The 14,529-nt window shown below is 38.3% G+C and overlaps 2 protein-coding genes across 6 annotated transcripts; one reads left to right on the top strand and one right to left on the bottom strand.

Annotated features, from left to right (window-relative positions):
* Positions 1–774: 774 nt before the first annotated feature.
* On the top strand, positions 775–6,014 carry LOC126626465 (probable methyltransferase PMT15). The gene is made up of 6 exons (XM_050295789.1): positions 775–1,660; positions 3,385–3,595; positions 3,705–4,002; positions 4,622–5,014; positions 5,214–5,291; positions 5,577–6,014. Exons 1-6 carry the CDS (start codon positions 995–997, stop codon positions 5,827–5,829), a joined length of 1,899 nt encoding a protein of 632 aa, XP_050151746.1. The 5' UTR covers positions 775–994; the 3' UTR covers positions 5,830–6,014.
* An 80-nt stretch (positions 6,015–6,094) lies between these two features.
* On the bottom strand, positions 6,095–10,746 carry LOC126626475 (plant UBX domain-containing protein 9-like). 5 transcript variants are annotated; one of them, XM_050295818.1, is made up of 12 exons: positions 10,518–10,669; positions 9,894–10,082; positions 9,733–9,794; positions 9,154–9,604; positions 8,998–9,081; positions 8,827–8,907; positions 8,341–8,463; positions 8,066–8,248; positions 7,861–7,980; positions 7,099–7,242; positions 6,965–7,021; positions 6,095–6,549 (listed from the first exon to the last, which is right to left on the bottom strand). In XM_050295818.1, the coding sequence occupies exons 4-12, from the start codon at positions 9,556–9,558 to the stop codon at positions 6,442–6,444; spliced, it is 1,305 nt and encodes a 434-aa protein (XP_050151775.1). In that variant the 5' UTR covers positions 9,559–9,604; positions 9,733–9,794; positions 9,894–10,082; positions 10,518–10,669; the 3' UTR covers positions 6,095–6,441. The 5 variants fall into 5 exon arrangements, with proteins under 5 accessions (XP_050151775.1, XP_050151780.1, XP_050151757.1 ...); XM_050295823.1 differs by having other exon boundaries at positions 9,894–10,062; positions 10,518–10,668; XM_050295800.1 differs by lacking the exon at positions 9,894–10,082 and having other exon boundaries at positions 10,518–10,745.
* Positions 10,747–14,529: the final 3,783 nt, after the last annotated feature.

Here is a 14,529-nt window from a genome sequence, read left to right as displayed (position 1 = left end):
TCTTGACTCCTAAAATAATTGAGGCACTAGTGTGTACTAGTGGTTGGCTGAGGGCAGGTGAAGTAAACTTCTACAAGGACCAACGGAAGATATGCTTCAATTTTACAAGGAAATAGAAGAAGAGAAAACAAGAAAGATATGCTTTAATTTTTTTAGTAAATTTGTTATTAAATGGTTTTCAACTTTAATTCTTCTTGCTACTAATTAATATGTTTTCTTTGTTTGTAATGTAAGCTTGATACAAACTCAATCTTCTACAAGTTCAATGCCTCCTCCAAAAGCTTCGACATCTCAAGCTTGAATAACTGATCAATGAATTCTCCTTCTTGAAGTTTACTTCCAATTTTCATTTGGTTTGAAACTTTAATTTCTATTTGGATTGTTAACTTCTATTTGTTTTGGTTCGTAACTTCTATTTGGATTGTAAACTTAATTTTCATGATGAATCTTGATGCTTCATTTGAATTATTATGTGTGTGAATTGTGAATGATGAATAATAGATGAATTTAATCTATAATGTATGAAATAAAGGTACAAAAAAAAAGTTTTGCCCTTGAATTGGGTTAAAAAAACAAAAACATATTTTGTCCTAAAACAAAATGGCAATTACCATTGCCATACCATGCCAACCAAACTTTTGGCAATACCGAATTTCGGTATACCGAAAATTTGGTACGGTAATGGTAATAGATTTTACCAAATTGAAAATTTGGTACGGTAATTGGTACAAGGATTTTGGTACGGTAACCATACCGAACCCACCCCTGAGATATACGTTTTTGTTGGTAATTTAGATTCCCGCAAGCTCTTGCGTCAACAGTTTCAAATTCAAACAGGTATATACACCCGATCCAGTTTAAGTTTCAGCCGACCATTAACAAGGCTATAGAAATTTTTTATAATATCAGCCTTGAAAACCTCTCAGTCAAATCATCGACCTCTTTCCCTATATATATACACCCTCTCTCTCTCTCTCTCTCTCTCTCTAAAACGATGGCTTTCCAAACTCCACTACAGTACTTTTCACTGAAACCCAAAAGAGCCAACCTTTATTACATGACGGTAGCCGCAGTCCTCTGCACGATCTGCTACCTTGTCGGAATTTGGCAGCACTCAACCAGCCGCGCCGCAATTTACACACCTGTCTCCGCCGTCACCTCATGTCCTCCAATCACCACAAACACAACAATCACTCTCGACTTCAACGCCCACCACCGCGCCGAGGACCTCCCCCTACCTCCCGTGGCTGCGCGTGTGGCTCACCTGCCGGCCTGCGACGCCAAGCACAGCGAGTACACCCCGTGCGAGGACGTCACGAGATCGCTCAAGTTCGACAGGGATAGGTTGGTGTACAGGGAGAGGCATTGCCCGGACAAGGAGGAGCTTCTGAAGTGTCGGATTCCAGCGCCTCACGGCTACACGGTACCGTTTCGGTGGCCGGAGAGCCGAGAATCGGTTTGGTATGCAAATGTGCCGCACAAGGAGTTGACCGTGGAGAAGAAGATGCAGAATTGGGTTCATTACGAAGGGGATCGGTTTAGATTCCCTGGTGGCGGGACCATGTTTCCTCGCGGTGCAGATGCGTATATTGATGATATCGGAAAGTTGATTAATCTCAGAGATGGGTCTATACGGACCGCCATCGATACCGGTTGCGGGGTAAGCAAGTTTTATTTACTTTTTTTTATTTATTATTTCGGTTTGAAAAGCTATCATGGTTACGGTTACGAGTTGGGTGAATGGTAGTTTGGCTATGGCCTCAATGTTCATTTGTAAATGCATATGTTCGTTAGGAGTAGGTAGGTTGGTTCTTTGTCAAGGAGTACGACATTTTTAATGTTATGATGGGTGTTAGACTGTCAACTGAAACGATAATGAGTTGTATTTAGGGTTGAGTATTTGACATTCTTTCTTTGGATATGTGCTTTGATTATCTGACAAGAAAACGTTGAGCATGAATAAGTCCATTGGTGCTTGAATTATCGGTGTGTTTATGCTGCATAATTTGTCGGAACTGTGATCTGCCAGCCGGAATGGCCGAATCGGCCAATATGTGACACTTTGGTCTTTTTTTTTATTTTTTTCTTTTTAATTGAGGATTGTTTGAGTAGAAAGTAAGCGTGTTAAGGGTGATAGGGTACGAGGGAATTTTCTTTTTATTTGTTTCCTTTTGTTTTTGATTACTTGAGTAATTCAAGGAAAGAGAAATCCTAAGGAAAACTACAGAAATATTTCCACCTTTTATGGGCAGAAACTTCATACTCAAAAATAAAAAATAAAAAAAAAAAAGAAAAAAGGAAGTTGCAGCTCTGTTTTTTTTTTTTTTGTTTTTTTTTTGTTCATATAAGGTTGAGTTGTCTTTATGGACCGAGAAAGGTAAGTTGTAGAAATCAAAATTAGAAATTAAACAAAAAATATATTTCCTGTTTAGCATGATATTATGGAAATAAATTAGCAAAAATGTGGGTTGGCAGGGTGGTGGGTAGGATTATTCTACATTATTTTGGGAAAAACCAAATTGGAAAATGGTTTTTGAAAACCATGTTGTCTTAATTAAGTAGTGAAAAGTTATACAGTTAAATATCAATTTCAGCCCATTATTTTCTTATCATGTAATATTGTTTGTTCAAAAAAATAAAAAAATCTATTTCAGCAAATGCTAAAATTTCTGGAAAACAATTGTCTAGTAGAAATTAGACTAACAAATGAAAATAATTTGAAAATCTTTTTTATTTATGTACCCTGGCACTGAAGCAAAGTGCATAAAAGATATTGATGAACATGATACGTTTATTTTACTATTAATTAGCATTGACTTGTGGAAAAAGCGATTCTATATATCTTGCAATGTACTTATTTATAATGTTAGTTACTTAATCTGCTTTTAATGCTAAATTAAATGTAGATATGTTTACATAATATTTGTTCATAGACTTTCCAACCTTCCTCAGTTATACCAACTATCTCCTTAATTAATTTGTACAAGTCACTCTCTAACAGTTCAACAGAATTCTTTGTCAATAACTTTTATTGAATTGAAAGTTTATTTACAAAGGGAAGTGCTTTTGACATGCCTAATTTAGCTTCTCATACACTACTCTTTACATTGATACAGTTGCTATAACTAAACAAGGGTAAAAGGTGTATAGGAGACCAAAAAAAGTGTGTGAAAATCACTTCCCCTTATGAAAAAATAAGTTAGACTATTCAATTGCTCGTTCTGTTACCTGTTCATATTTCTTTAACATTCAATATTCGTGGTGCAGTCACGTAATAGTGACAAAAACCATGGAAAATGTAACCGCTTGAAATGAAGATTTTCTCATGCTGATATTTGTCATGTGTAATTAGAGTGACGATTATTCTTATAATTTTCCTTTTAGGTTGCAAGTTGGGGAGCTTACCTTTTGTCCAGGGACATTCTAACAGTGTCATTTGCACCAAGAGACACACATGAAGCACAAGTTCAATTTGCTCTTGAAAGAGGAGTTCCTGCATTGATTGGCATTCTTGCTTCCAAAAGACTTCCTTACCCCTCAAGAGCTTTTGACATGGCTCACTGCTCTCGATGCCTCATCCCCTGGGGCCAATATGGTAAATTCACTGTAAACCCTGATCAACTTTAGGTTAAAACATTTTCTTTGCTCTATTATATATGATGCTTGAAGATGAAGATGTTTAACTTAGGATTTTGATCATGCAGATGGGCTTTACTTGATTGAAGTTGATCGAGTTTTACGCCCCGGTGGGTACTGGATTCTTTCCGGGCCACCAATAAACTGGGAGAATAACTGGAAAGGATGGGAAAGAACAGCTGAAGATCTTAAAGCTGAGCAGACAACGATTGAGAATGTAGCAAAAAGATTGTGTTGGAAGAAACTGAAGCAGAAGGGTGACCTTGCAATTTGGCAAAAACCCACTAACCATGTTCACTGTAAGGTCAACAGAAAGCTCTTCAAGAAACCATCCTTCTGCCAAGCTCAAGATCCTGACACTGCATGGTAATGTGCTTTTCCTTCTTAAATTATCATGTCTATGCAATTTCTGAAATAATTTTTCTTTTAGATTTTCGTAGATTTTTGGTTATTGAGTGGATTAGAATTTTGTTTTATCTTTTTGTGCTTTCTAACAATAATACTAGACATGAACTTACTATACTAAAATTTGGTTACCAATAAATGTGACTATTTCTTATTTCCTTTGAACAAATAAGGTCGAGGATGGGCCTAGCATGAAATAGTGACACATTAGTTGATATCTTAAAATTTGGTGTCTATAGTACTAGAACTTAGCTACACCGAACATGTCTCTGGTGATATTCCATACCTAGAACACAATTTAACTTTTTCACGTAGTAATACGTTATTAGTTTGAGATACCATCACAATAGAGTTCCCGGTATAGTTAAGACAAGTTTTCCAGCTGTTAAAGAATGTACACTTTGGCAGTGATCCAAAACCAACCTGATAGCAAAGGCAGGTAGAGTAGTTAAACTGTCCAAGTCGAACCATCCATACACTCGTGTTTTGTTGCTGCTTTTTTGTTCTTTACTCGAATGTTTTTTTAATCTTTTTTTGTTTAAGTTTTACTCAACATCCTTGCATCTTTTTTTTTTGGTAGGTATACGAAAATGGAGGATTGTTTGACCCCACTTCCTGGAGTGAACAACATAAAGGAAATTGCAGGAGGGCAATTGGCTAAATGGCCCGAGAGGCTAAACACAGTCCCTCCAAGAATCAGCAGTGGGAGTTTGACAGGAATCACAGCTGAGACCTTCAGAGAAAACACAGAGCTATGGAAGAAAAGAGTAGAATATTACAAGACCGTGGATTATCAGTTGGCAGAGGCCGGGAGGTACCGGAATCTGCTCGATATGAACGCTTACTTGGGCGGCTTTGCAGCTGTACTTGTTCATGACCCTGTGTGGGTTATGAACATTGTCCCTGTTGAGGCTGAGGTTAACGCCCTTGGAGCCATTTATGAACGAGGATTGATTGGAACTTATCAGAATTGGTATGCTCTTTGCCCATGCAATAACGATAAAACTTTGAACCGCATTTACGAATCATGCTATGAACCACGTCTCCAATCGAGGTGGGACCTATGTATACAAGTGGGTTCCGCATCAATTAGAGATATGGTGCGGAATACCGTTTGTCGTATGCAATCTTATGCATTGCTTTGTTAGTGCTAATGACTTGTTACTTGGCAGGTGTGAAGCTATGTCTACTTACCCAAGAACCTATGACTTGATTCACTCTGATTCAGTTTTTACCCTCTACAAGGACAGGTGACTTCCTCAGCCTTGCACTCTTGAACATTGAGTTAGTTTACTTTAATATGATTTCAACTATTATTTCAGCATCAATCATTCATGCGCACAAACTCTCTTGATACGTGAAGTGATTGTGTCTCATCGATGCTTTTAATCCCACAATACGTCAAATATGCACGAACTATTGATGCTAACATTGTACTAACAATACTTGGATCAGTCGCACGAACAAACCATCCCTAAAAAATTATCAAAAGCATTTAAATTTACTAACTCGAACATGATTCATTTGTGTTGCAGATGTGAATCGGAAGATATTCTTTTAGAAATGGATAGGATTTTAAGGCCAGAGGGGAGTATAATCTTCCGTGATGACGTGGACGTGTTGGTGAAAGTCAAGAGCATCTTGGATGCAATGCAATACGATGCCAGAATCGTCGACCATGAAAACGGACCAAAGGTGAGAGAGAAGATTTTGTTGGCGGTCAAGCAGTACTGGACCGCCCCAGCTCCTGCCGGAGAAACTCAAGAACAAAGCAAATCGAATTCATAGGCCTCTACCTTAAGGGCTTCCCCCTTTTTTATTTTACTTCAAAATATTCCAATTTTTATGTCGATAATTTTGAAATTTAATGATTTTTTTTTTCATGCGCTCAAGATTTGTGGAGTGAAACTTGGATTGAGAATTCTATACCAATGAAAAGAAGCATTTTAAATGCAATTTTTCTACAACAAAAACATCCTTTTGTGTCGGTGATCGAAGATCCACCAACAGAGCATGCTACAAGATCGAACATGTCGTATAAACTCACAAGGCGTGCAACATGGAGAAGGTAAATTATACACACCGGCATTATCCTGATGAATGCATGTCACTTTTCTTTGGTTTACAAGGATTGAGGTACGGCAGGTTGTTTGAGACATTACCTCCCAAAAGAAGGATTACTAACAGCATTAACGGAGCCACATCGATATTTAAAATGAAGCAATCAACCAGTTCAAACGTCCACTACCTTCCGAGGACATGATCTAGGTTCCAAACCTGGCCCGGGTCATGTCCCTTTAGCTCCCTAGTAGAATGAATCAACCGTAGACAGAGACTATACCTTTCATCTTGTGTCAAGTTGTATGATCAGAGACGAAACTTCGAAGGAAGAGCTGTACTCTAAATCAATTCCAGAAACAGAGCTTCTTGTTTATTTGTCAAGCCAAGTTCACTCAATGATAGTATGCTGTCACCAACAGTAAAAGCACGCCGAGGATATGACCTCACCTGTTCACAGAAATAAAAAACCTCAACCAGAATGCCAACCATGTCATGTCTGCAAGTAGATGTGCAGCATCGTCCTTTTTAGATGACGAAAAACAACCAAACTTTTGCTGGACAGTATGCCAACCATGTCATCGCATGCGATTTAGAGCCTATGGCATCGTCCCCGTCTTAACTTACCACATTCGGGGTCAAATATTCCATTTTAACAGCCCATGATTCTGTTATTGAATCCTGCAACTGGATATAACAGCCCATGCCTTAACAGTTCGCTAATGCCCCAATCTGAAAACCAATTAAAAGTGTTCTACTATTTTCTACTTTTTTATTTTATGAATTTCATCCAATTTCGTTAAAAAACATAAAATAAAATAACAAACAAAAAAACCAAAAAGCCAAAGAAAAGAGGAGTGTTTACCACTCTGTAAGTTCCAGGCTTCACCTCTCGACCAACATCTATGAAGTCGAACAGAACCTAAATTGGAACAAGATTTTTGGTCAGTTGAGACAAAGAGAGGTTCTTTTAAACTTATAAAGATTTTAAAATTGTACCTGAAGCTTGTCGGACTTGTTAAAGCGGCGACTAAGGCGAGTTCCATTTGGCATCCTAACAAGAAGAGTCACAGCATTCTGATCATCTATTGCTGGTTCACATGGAAGCGAAGCCCCTTTCGCAGCAAGCCTACTCTCAAGTTCCTGCCATCAGTGAGACAGTTAGACTGTAGGGAAAAGAATTATAACATTATGCCATTGAAAAATATTGGGAAAGAGGAAAGCTGTGTAAATTGAGGGTGCAAAGACAGTCATATAAGTCACTGGAATCTAATTCTATTTCCTTGATACAGTCATGGAACACATTGAAAACTACCAAACAACAAAAAGGAATACTCATATTCAAGGAGACCAAAGCCTGTGCAACAAAATTTACAGCTTCGTATCGGCAGATGCAGACAGCACTACACATTTTAGTTATCATATGCAGTCGTGAAGTCAGCGGCCTGCGTCTTTGACTATACATTTGTCTTTATTCGAACTCTCAGGTTCTTCAGATCAATAACTCCACCATGAGTTCTGAACTACATGAACTTAAGCACTAAAAACAGATGAATATCAAAGAACCATTCTTATAGAGGTACACTAATAAACTTCAACATGTAGGACATCGGGAACAAATTAGACAATCAAGAATAGTATCTCTTGCAACACTTAAAAGTTGAGGAAAACATCACAATATCAAGTTTTATGCAGAGAAGTGGAATCCAAAAATCAATTGTAAACAATAGCATAAAACAATTCAACAATATTGACAGATACCAATGAATCAATCTTTTTGTTGTCAGAGCCGACATCCTTTATGTCACAAGTTCCAACTTCATTAACACCATTCATTTCCTTTTCTTTATCAGCCAAGAGGGATGCGAGATACTCACAATCCTGCAAGCAATATTTCTAGCAGTCAAGAGTTGGACAACTGGAATACCAACACTCACGATAGTGATTTCGAGAAGGATTTTAAAACCTGTTGTTCTCTAAGCAATTGTCTTGTTAGAGCGGATGATGAAGGGCCATGAACAGGCTGCAAATTAGGATCCAAATTTCTACTTGGACCACTTGGAAAATTAGGTGCATATGAGGATTCACCAAAAAGTGCATTCTCAAGCAGTATAGCTTCGTCAAGCTCTTTGGAAGAAATGCCGCCTAACTACAAGGATATGTAAACAATTGCATTAGTATAGCAGTCCATGTTCTTTAAATGGGCTAAATAAAAAAACATTTAGAACAAGAAAATGATACCTCTTCAGAATTAATGGCAAGGTTACCCTGCTGAAGATTGTTACCAGAATCATGCTTCAACTCTTGACTCGCTTGTTTTCTTTCTACAGTTCCATCTCCATCTTGGTGCATTGAGGTTTCCCACTATAAATTAGGAACAACCATTTTAGAAGAAACAAAACCTTTTCCTTCAGAATGGGAAGAAACTGATATTTCTATTTACGATATAGAATTTATAATACTCAGAAGTTCGGCAGGAATACTAATCACATTTTTTGCCAGAAAAACTGCCTAAAATTTATCTGAAACAATTTCTGTTAAAGGTTCTAACGGGTATGGCGCAAAAGCCTACAATTTCCATTCCCAGAGCATATAACCTGTAGTGAAAATGTCTGAATGAAAATTCCTATACAATTCTTATTCAAAAGTCTTTTTCTTCCTTAAATTCCTTAAATTTCTCACTGTATGTGCACACTAATATATATACACCATAAGTAGAGGCCATACCTTTGATGTACTATAAGTTCCTGGTACTTGATTCTTATCTTTCATTTGTTGCTCACGCATCGCTTTCTCTCGTTCTGCTGTCTGAACTCAATTCAATTTTAAATAGATCAATACCCTCTAAGATATGGAAGCAACCCCCCAAAACAAGGCAAAGCATTCAAGATTAGGAACCTTCAGGGACAGTGAAACTGCACGATTAAAATCACTGTTATCTAGGTGAATTTGATTATCTGGAAGCCCATTCACAGGAGACACCTGCATGAAAAAATCTGACAAGAGTCATAACTTAAGAATGACAAAACTTGAGTTAAATTGGTAGTAGCATACATTTTGAGCCCTGCTTTGCATATTCAGAAGATAAGCCTTTTGAGCGTCTTGTTTTGAAGCCTCAATAGCAGCTCGAATCATTTCCTCCTCCACATCACTTCCATGTAGATTTCCTGTCATGTCCTGAATGGGAGGCCTCTGTCCTGAGAGATGAGGCTGATCATTCCCTCTGTTAAACTCCACAGGAACCCCAGGTACCGCTCCTGGCTGTGAAATTAATGGTGCACGACCGGTAATTCGATTAAAGAGATCTCTACTGTAATTAGGATCAAATAGTAACGAGGGCCTGAAACTCCTAGCAGCAGAGAGAAGTGGTCCAAGTCCTTGCGGAGCAACTTGATTCTGAGCACTCATATTATTGTATTGCGGGTAAGCATGTGGTGCAACTTGATTCTGACCGTCCATATGAGAGAAATTGTACTGGGGGTTAGCAGCCGACCCCGGATTTGTACTGCAGCCGGAAGAACAGAAGTAAAACAATTATCAAATAGTGAAGAAAAACCAGTGTAGAATGTTAAAATTTACTACTAAGTTGAGCACGAAGATAACGAGGAGTAAGATGAACTCAAGATGCAATACAAGTCTCTATATCCTCCCCCAAAATGTGCATTCACGGCTTCACTGAGATTTCCTCCGTATTCCTGTTTACCAGCCAAGACGCACCAGACAACTCAGAAAACATACAAGTCCAACATAAAGAAAATACAATTCACATTACAGGGTGCAAAAAATTTAAATACCACTTTTGAGCAGGATAGCACGGTGACAATAGATAATCCACATTCAATCAATCCTAATGAACTAATCCCACCTCGGCTCAGCTTCCAACCTCACAACCAAGGCCACCAAAGCCTTAGTGGTAGCACCAAGGCTCTATTCTTCGTAATCGACGAATACTTGTGCATCTCCCTTAACATTGCACACTAAACCTTTTTAATTTGCAGAAAGAAGTACCAAATCTTAGACGTCTAACCGGAAATAATGTACGATCCCGAATTCAAGAACTTATGCATGACACAACATTTTACCAAGAATTCAAGAAACCGCACAAGCTTTCTACCAAGAAAAAAGGGGAAATCAATAGCATATAAACTTCGAATTCAACAACTTAAGCATGACTACCTACATTTCATCAACAAGTCAAGAAATTGCACAATCTTGCACTAAGGAGAATGGATCAAGAAACCCTAGGCAGAAAAGCGGCACCGTTTTTACTAATTTTGAAAAAATTAAAAACAAAAACTAATAATAATCTTACAAAACAAAGACTCAAAGAACGCAATGAAAGCTTGCACAGCGACTCTACAATATGACAAGTCACTGAAAATTAATAGAGAGAGAGAGAGAGAGAGAGAGAATCGAACCTCCAGCTTCCGAATCGCGAGTGAGTGAGACGCGCCGGTGATGCTCATGTACGTGTCGATCATGTCCTGAGTTGGACTCGCCATTGCCGTTCGATTTCAGAGAGAAGTTGCAGAGAGAGAGAGAGATAGAGATTTCTGGAATCCAATGTTGGATGTTATTGGGAGTAGTGCAGAATGTGTGTGTGTAAAGAAATGAGGAGAAGGGCCAAAGGAACAGACCAACGGCTTTTGCGCGCCTTTTTCACCAGGGACACGCGTCTTAAAGCAAAATGCAATGATTGTCCGGTCACGTGACATGCGTCCAAATTATGCAGAACCAGACTCACTTGTTCTTCTTGAATAATTTAATTTTAGTAGATTTAATTTTTTTCTTTTTTGAACCAAACGATATTATTTATATTAAAAATATAAGAGAGTAAGTTAAGATTTATAATAGGTTAGTAATAATGTAATTTAAATTCGTTTTTTACAAGAATTGATCCTAACCCTTCTAACTTACAAATAAAAGAGAATATCAGGCTGTAGTACCAAGTGTAATTTTTTTATTTTTTTATTATCAAAATGATAGAAGGAAGCCCATCTAACTTATTGGTCACAAAACTCTCCTTTTTTGTTTGTTAAACAAAGAGTGTAATAGCCTTACAAAAGTGGGAATTGCAAGATAATGTCACGATAGATCTCAGCATTGCGTGCAGTAAAAGGGTTGAGCGCATCTTGGTGACATGGGACGCGCTGGCAGTGATATGGGACGCGCTGGTGGTGACATGGGAGGTGGTTGGTGGTGACATGGGAGGTGGCTGGTGGTGACAAAGGAGGTGGCTAGTGGTGAAGCGATGACACTGGGGTAAGAGGTGGGAAAGATAGAGGAGTAGGAGATGGACACAATAAAAAATGAAAACTGAAATAATAAAAGTTTTACTAAAAAAATTTAAAAAAAAAAATCTCTCTTGTAAAAAACAAAAAAAATGAAAGAATAAAAGTTTTATTAAAAGTAAGACGAAAAAGTTTTATGGATGAAAGTTGGAATTTCACGATACTTGAGGGCTACTCTAAAATTAATGAGTAATAATACACTTACCACATTTTTCATCATATTTGTATTATCTTTCTAATAAAAGTATAGTACACCTGTCACACCCTGACCCGGGATGTCCATTAAGACTTCGAATCGAACTGTGGTGGCCGACACCTGGAGGGTGACGAAGTCATAAAGTATGATAATGTGGGAAAATGTGAATAAATTTAAACCTAAGAGTGCCTAAATACCAGAATGTGCTGGTGAGCGGGAATGAACTCACTTCACACGTGACGTTAGATCATAAGCAAGTACAGTAGAGTGAATTAAGAATCGTACTCTCGAAATAATCTCCAATACTAAGAATCGCCACGAATCTTCGACGATAAGAAAGCTCAGCTAAAAAAGCCTAGAGGGTGAAGACAAAACAAAGGTGAGTGGCACTGGAAATAAAATTTTAATAGAAACCCTATAAAACATTATAACCCCTCGCAACATCTGTATAGTTTTCAGAAAAAATCATAAATCTACCACAACACAACATTTCATCAACAATATCATTAATCATGTGATTAATAACCCGTACTAGCACGCAAGTTGAAGTCACCTATGGTGACCTGTACGACTTACCCATATCCCATCACATATGCTAGCTTATCACATATTTCATCACATATGCTAGCTCATCACATATTTCATCACATATGCTAGTTCATCACATATCTCATCACATATACTAGCTCATCACATATCTCATCACATATTTCATCATATATGCTAGCTCATCACATATGCTAGCTCATCACATATTTCATCACATATGCTAGCTCATCTTATATCTCATCTAATATGCCAGTTCATCACATATCTCATCACATATGCTAGCTCATCACATATTCCATCACATATGCTAGCTCATCACATATTTCATCACATATGCTAGCTCATCACATATCTCATCACATAAGTCGGAGTCACCTTTAGTGACTTGTACGACTTATCCATAGCTCAATAAGTATACATGCACACGAGTCGGAACCACCTAAAGTGGTATGTACGACAGGACTGGGTGTAAATAAATACACTCAAGTGCTACGATCACGTGAAGACTGTGCGAATAATCGCGGGTCACCTATGAGTCGGAACACCTATAGTGGTCTGTATGACAGGACTGTGCACCTACCTTGGATCCAAGGTAAGCGTAAGGTGCAGGAGGTGAACATCACGTGAAGGACTGTGCCCTGGTCATGGGCGAGAGCACTAACACCGGGGTGCAGGTTTATAAGCTCTAACTGTATCTATTGTAACATATACAATTCGTGGGCAACTGGTACGACAGTGTCGGAGTTGCCTATCATTGCAACCTATATGACAAGGTCGGAGTTGCCTAAACATACATGTAGTCATACATAACCCCGTCATTTCAACTAATACCATAAACTCATCTGAACTTACCTGGGTGTCATGCTTTCACCTTTGCACTTCAAAGCGTTCATTATAATTGTGTGCAGGTAATATACATATAGATAAACCGTGATGAAATCTGATACTCAACCACTTTATAGCATTTCCAATTATATATATATATGTGTGTGTGTGTGTGTGTGTGTAATGTGGCATAAAAATGCATAAGCTATAACGCCCTACTCCCGAATTATTCATTTTCGAAAATAATTATAGGTGACAACCCAACTAAACATTAGTTTAATTAATTATCATTACTTACGTTTCCTTACTTCAGATTCTTGATTCTTTACACATTGATTTATGACCAATATTTAACACCAATTCATAAGGTTAAATCTCACATTTTTACCAAATTCCTTCACCTTGCCCAGTTCCCCAAACAAGGCTTTGTCTCAATTGTTTAATCTCAATTATTGTATGGCTGCATCTAACGTCTCGTTAGATTGCCTACGTACCCTAAACAAGGATCAAGGCCATTTGTAGTTCGCATAAGTACTTCAAAGTATTCACAGTAGTTATATGCAATAATCAATTTATAAACGTTTGTGGAATTGTCAATCATATATATATATATATATATATATATGATATGATAAGAAGGAAAATATCAACTCACCCGGAGTTTGTGCTACAATTTCCTAGCATAACCATCAAGGCGTCCCAAACGATCGGCACCTAGGACAATTATCAAACCACATCTCAGAATTCTTATCAATAGATCATGTAATTTACGTAAAACACATCCCTAAAAACGTTTTAAAGTGATTTAAGCCCCATTGACCAAAAGTCGATCGTCAGTCAACGATCAACGGTAGGGTCCACAACCCTACGAAATTCAATTCGGAAGATCTGCATCGACGGTAGCCTAAAAATGACATTGACGGTCCCCTGGCCACGCGCCGCCGTGGGTGGTGGTCGACCGGCTTGACTCACCGGAAAATCCAATTATTTCTAAAAATTACCAAATTTTATAGAATTGTAGGTCTCAACGAGAAGAGTAAACTTTATACCTGTGGCCAAGTCCAATTTGACCTGAAAATGCTCCAATTTTGCTAAAACCGTACGGAACCCTAGAATTTGGGTGTTTGTGATTCATCCTCAAATTGACTCCGACGCTCCAACCACTAATTGGGCTTTGTTCCTGACCTCTTAAGGAGTGCTTTGGTGGTGGTAATTGAAGGTAAGTGTTTCATAATGAGTGGATTGTCGGCAAAGGGTGTACGGACCCGTGAGTGTGTTCTTCACAAAATGGGGATTAAATCCCGTCAAACTAAAGTGGAAATTTGAAGAAGGAAGGTTGGGAAATTGTTTGGAAGTGGTGGGCGTTCGTAAAACACCGGTGAGATGGACGAAATTCCGTAGGAACTAGCATGGAGTCCGAGTCGGGTCACGTAAGAGAAACGGGTCATAAAGAAAGGGGTTTCTAATCCCCTGTTCACTCCTTCCCTTCTTGATCTTCTCCTTCTTCTTCCTGATTGGTTCTTGTCTTTCCTCTCTCTCTTCCCCATTCGCTAAGCCTTCCTCCTCCTT

The sequence above is a fragment of the Malus sylvestris genome, chromosome 1 (genome assembly GCF_916048215.2).
Source record: "Malus sylvestris chromosome 1, drMalSylv7.2, whole genome shotgun sequence".
Taxonomy (NCBI): Eukaryota; Viridiplantae; Streptophyta; class Magnoliopsida; order Rosales; family Rosaceae; genus Malus; species Malus sylvestris.
Note: the sequence above shows the minus strand (reverse complement) of the source record. Positions and strands in the feature narration are given on the sequence as shown.

Coding starts and splice junctions, on each gene's coding strand:
- LOC126626475 (XM_050295800.1), bottom strand. CDS start 10,601: ATGGCGAGTCCAACTCAGGACATGATCGACACGTACATGAGCATCACC. Junction 9,795..10,517: donor TCGCGATTCGGAAGCTGGAG/GTTCGATTCTCT, acceptor GCTGGTAAACAG/GAATACGGAGGAAATCTCAG. Junction 9,605..9,732: donor GGGGGAGGATATAGAGACTT/GTATTGCATCTT, acceptor TTCCGGCTGCAG/TACAAATCCGGGGTCGGCTG.
- LOC126626465 (XM_050295789.1), top strand. CDS start 995: ATGGCTTTCCAAACTCCACTACAGTACTTTTCACTGAAACCCAAAAGA. Junction 3,596..3,704: donor CATCCCCTGGGGCCAATATG/GTAAATTCACTG, acceptor TTGATCATGCAG/ATGGGCTTTACTTGATTGAA. Junction 5,015..5,213: donor ATTGGAACTTATCAGAATTG/GTATGCTCTTTG, acceptor GTTACTTGGCAG/GTGTGAAGCTATGTCTACTT.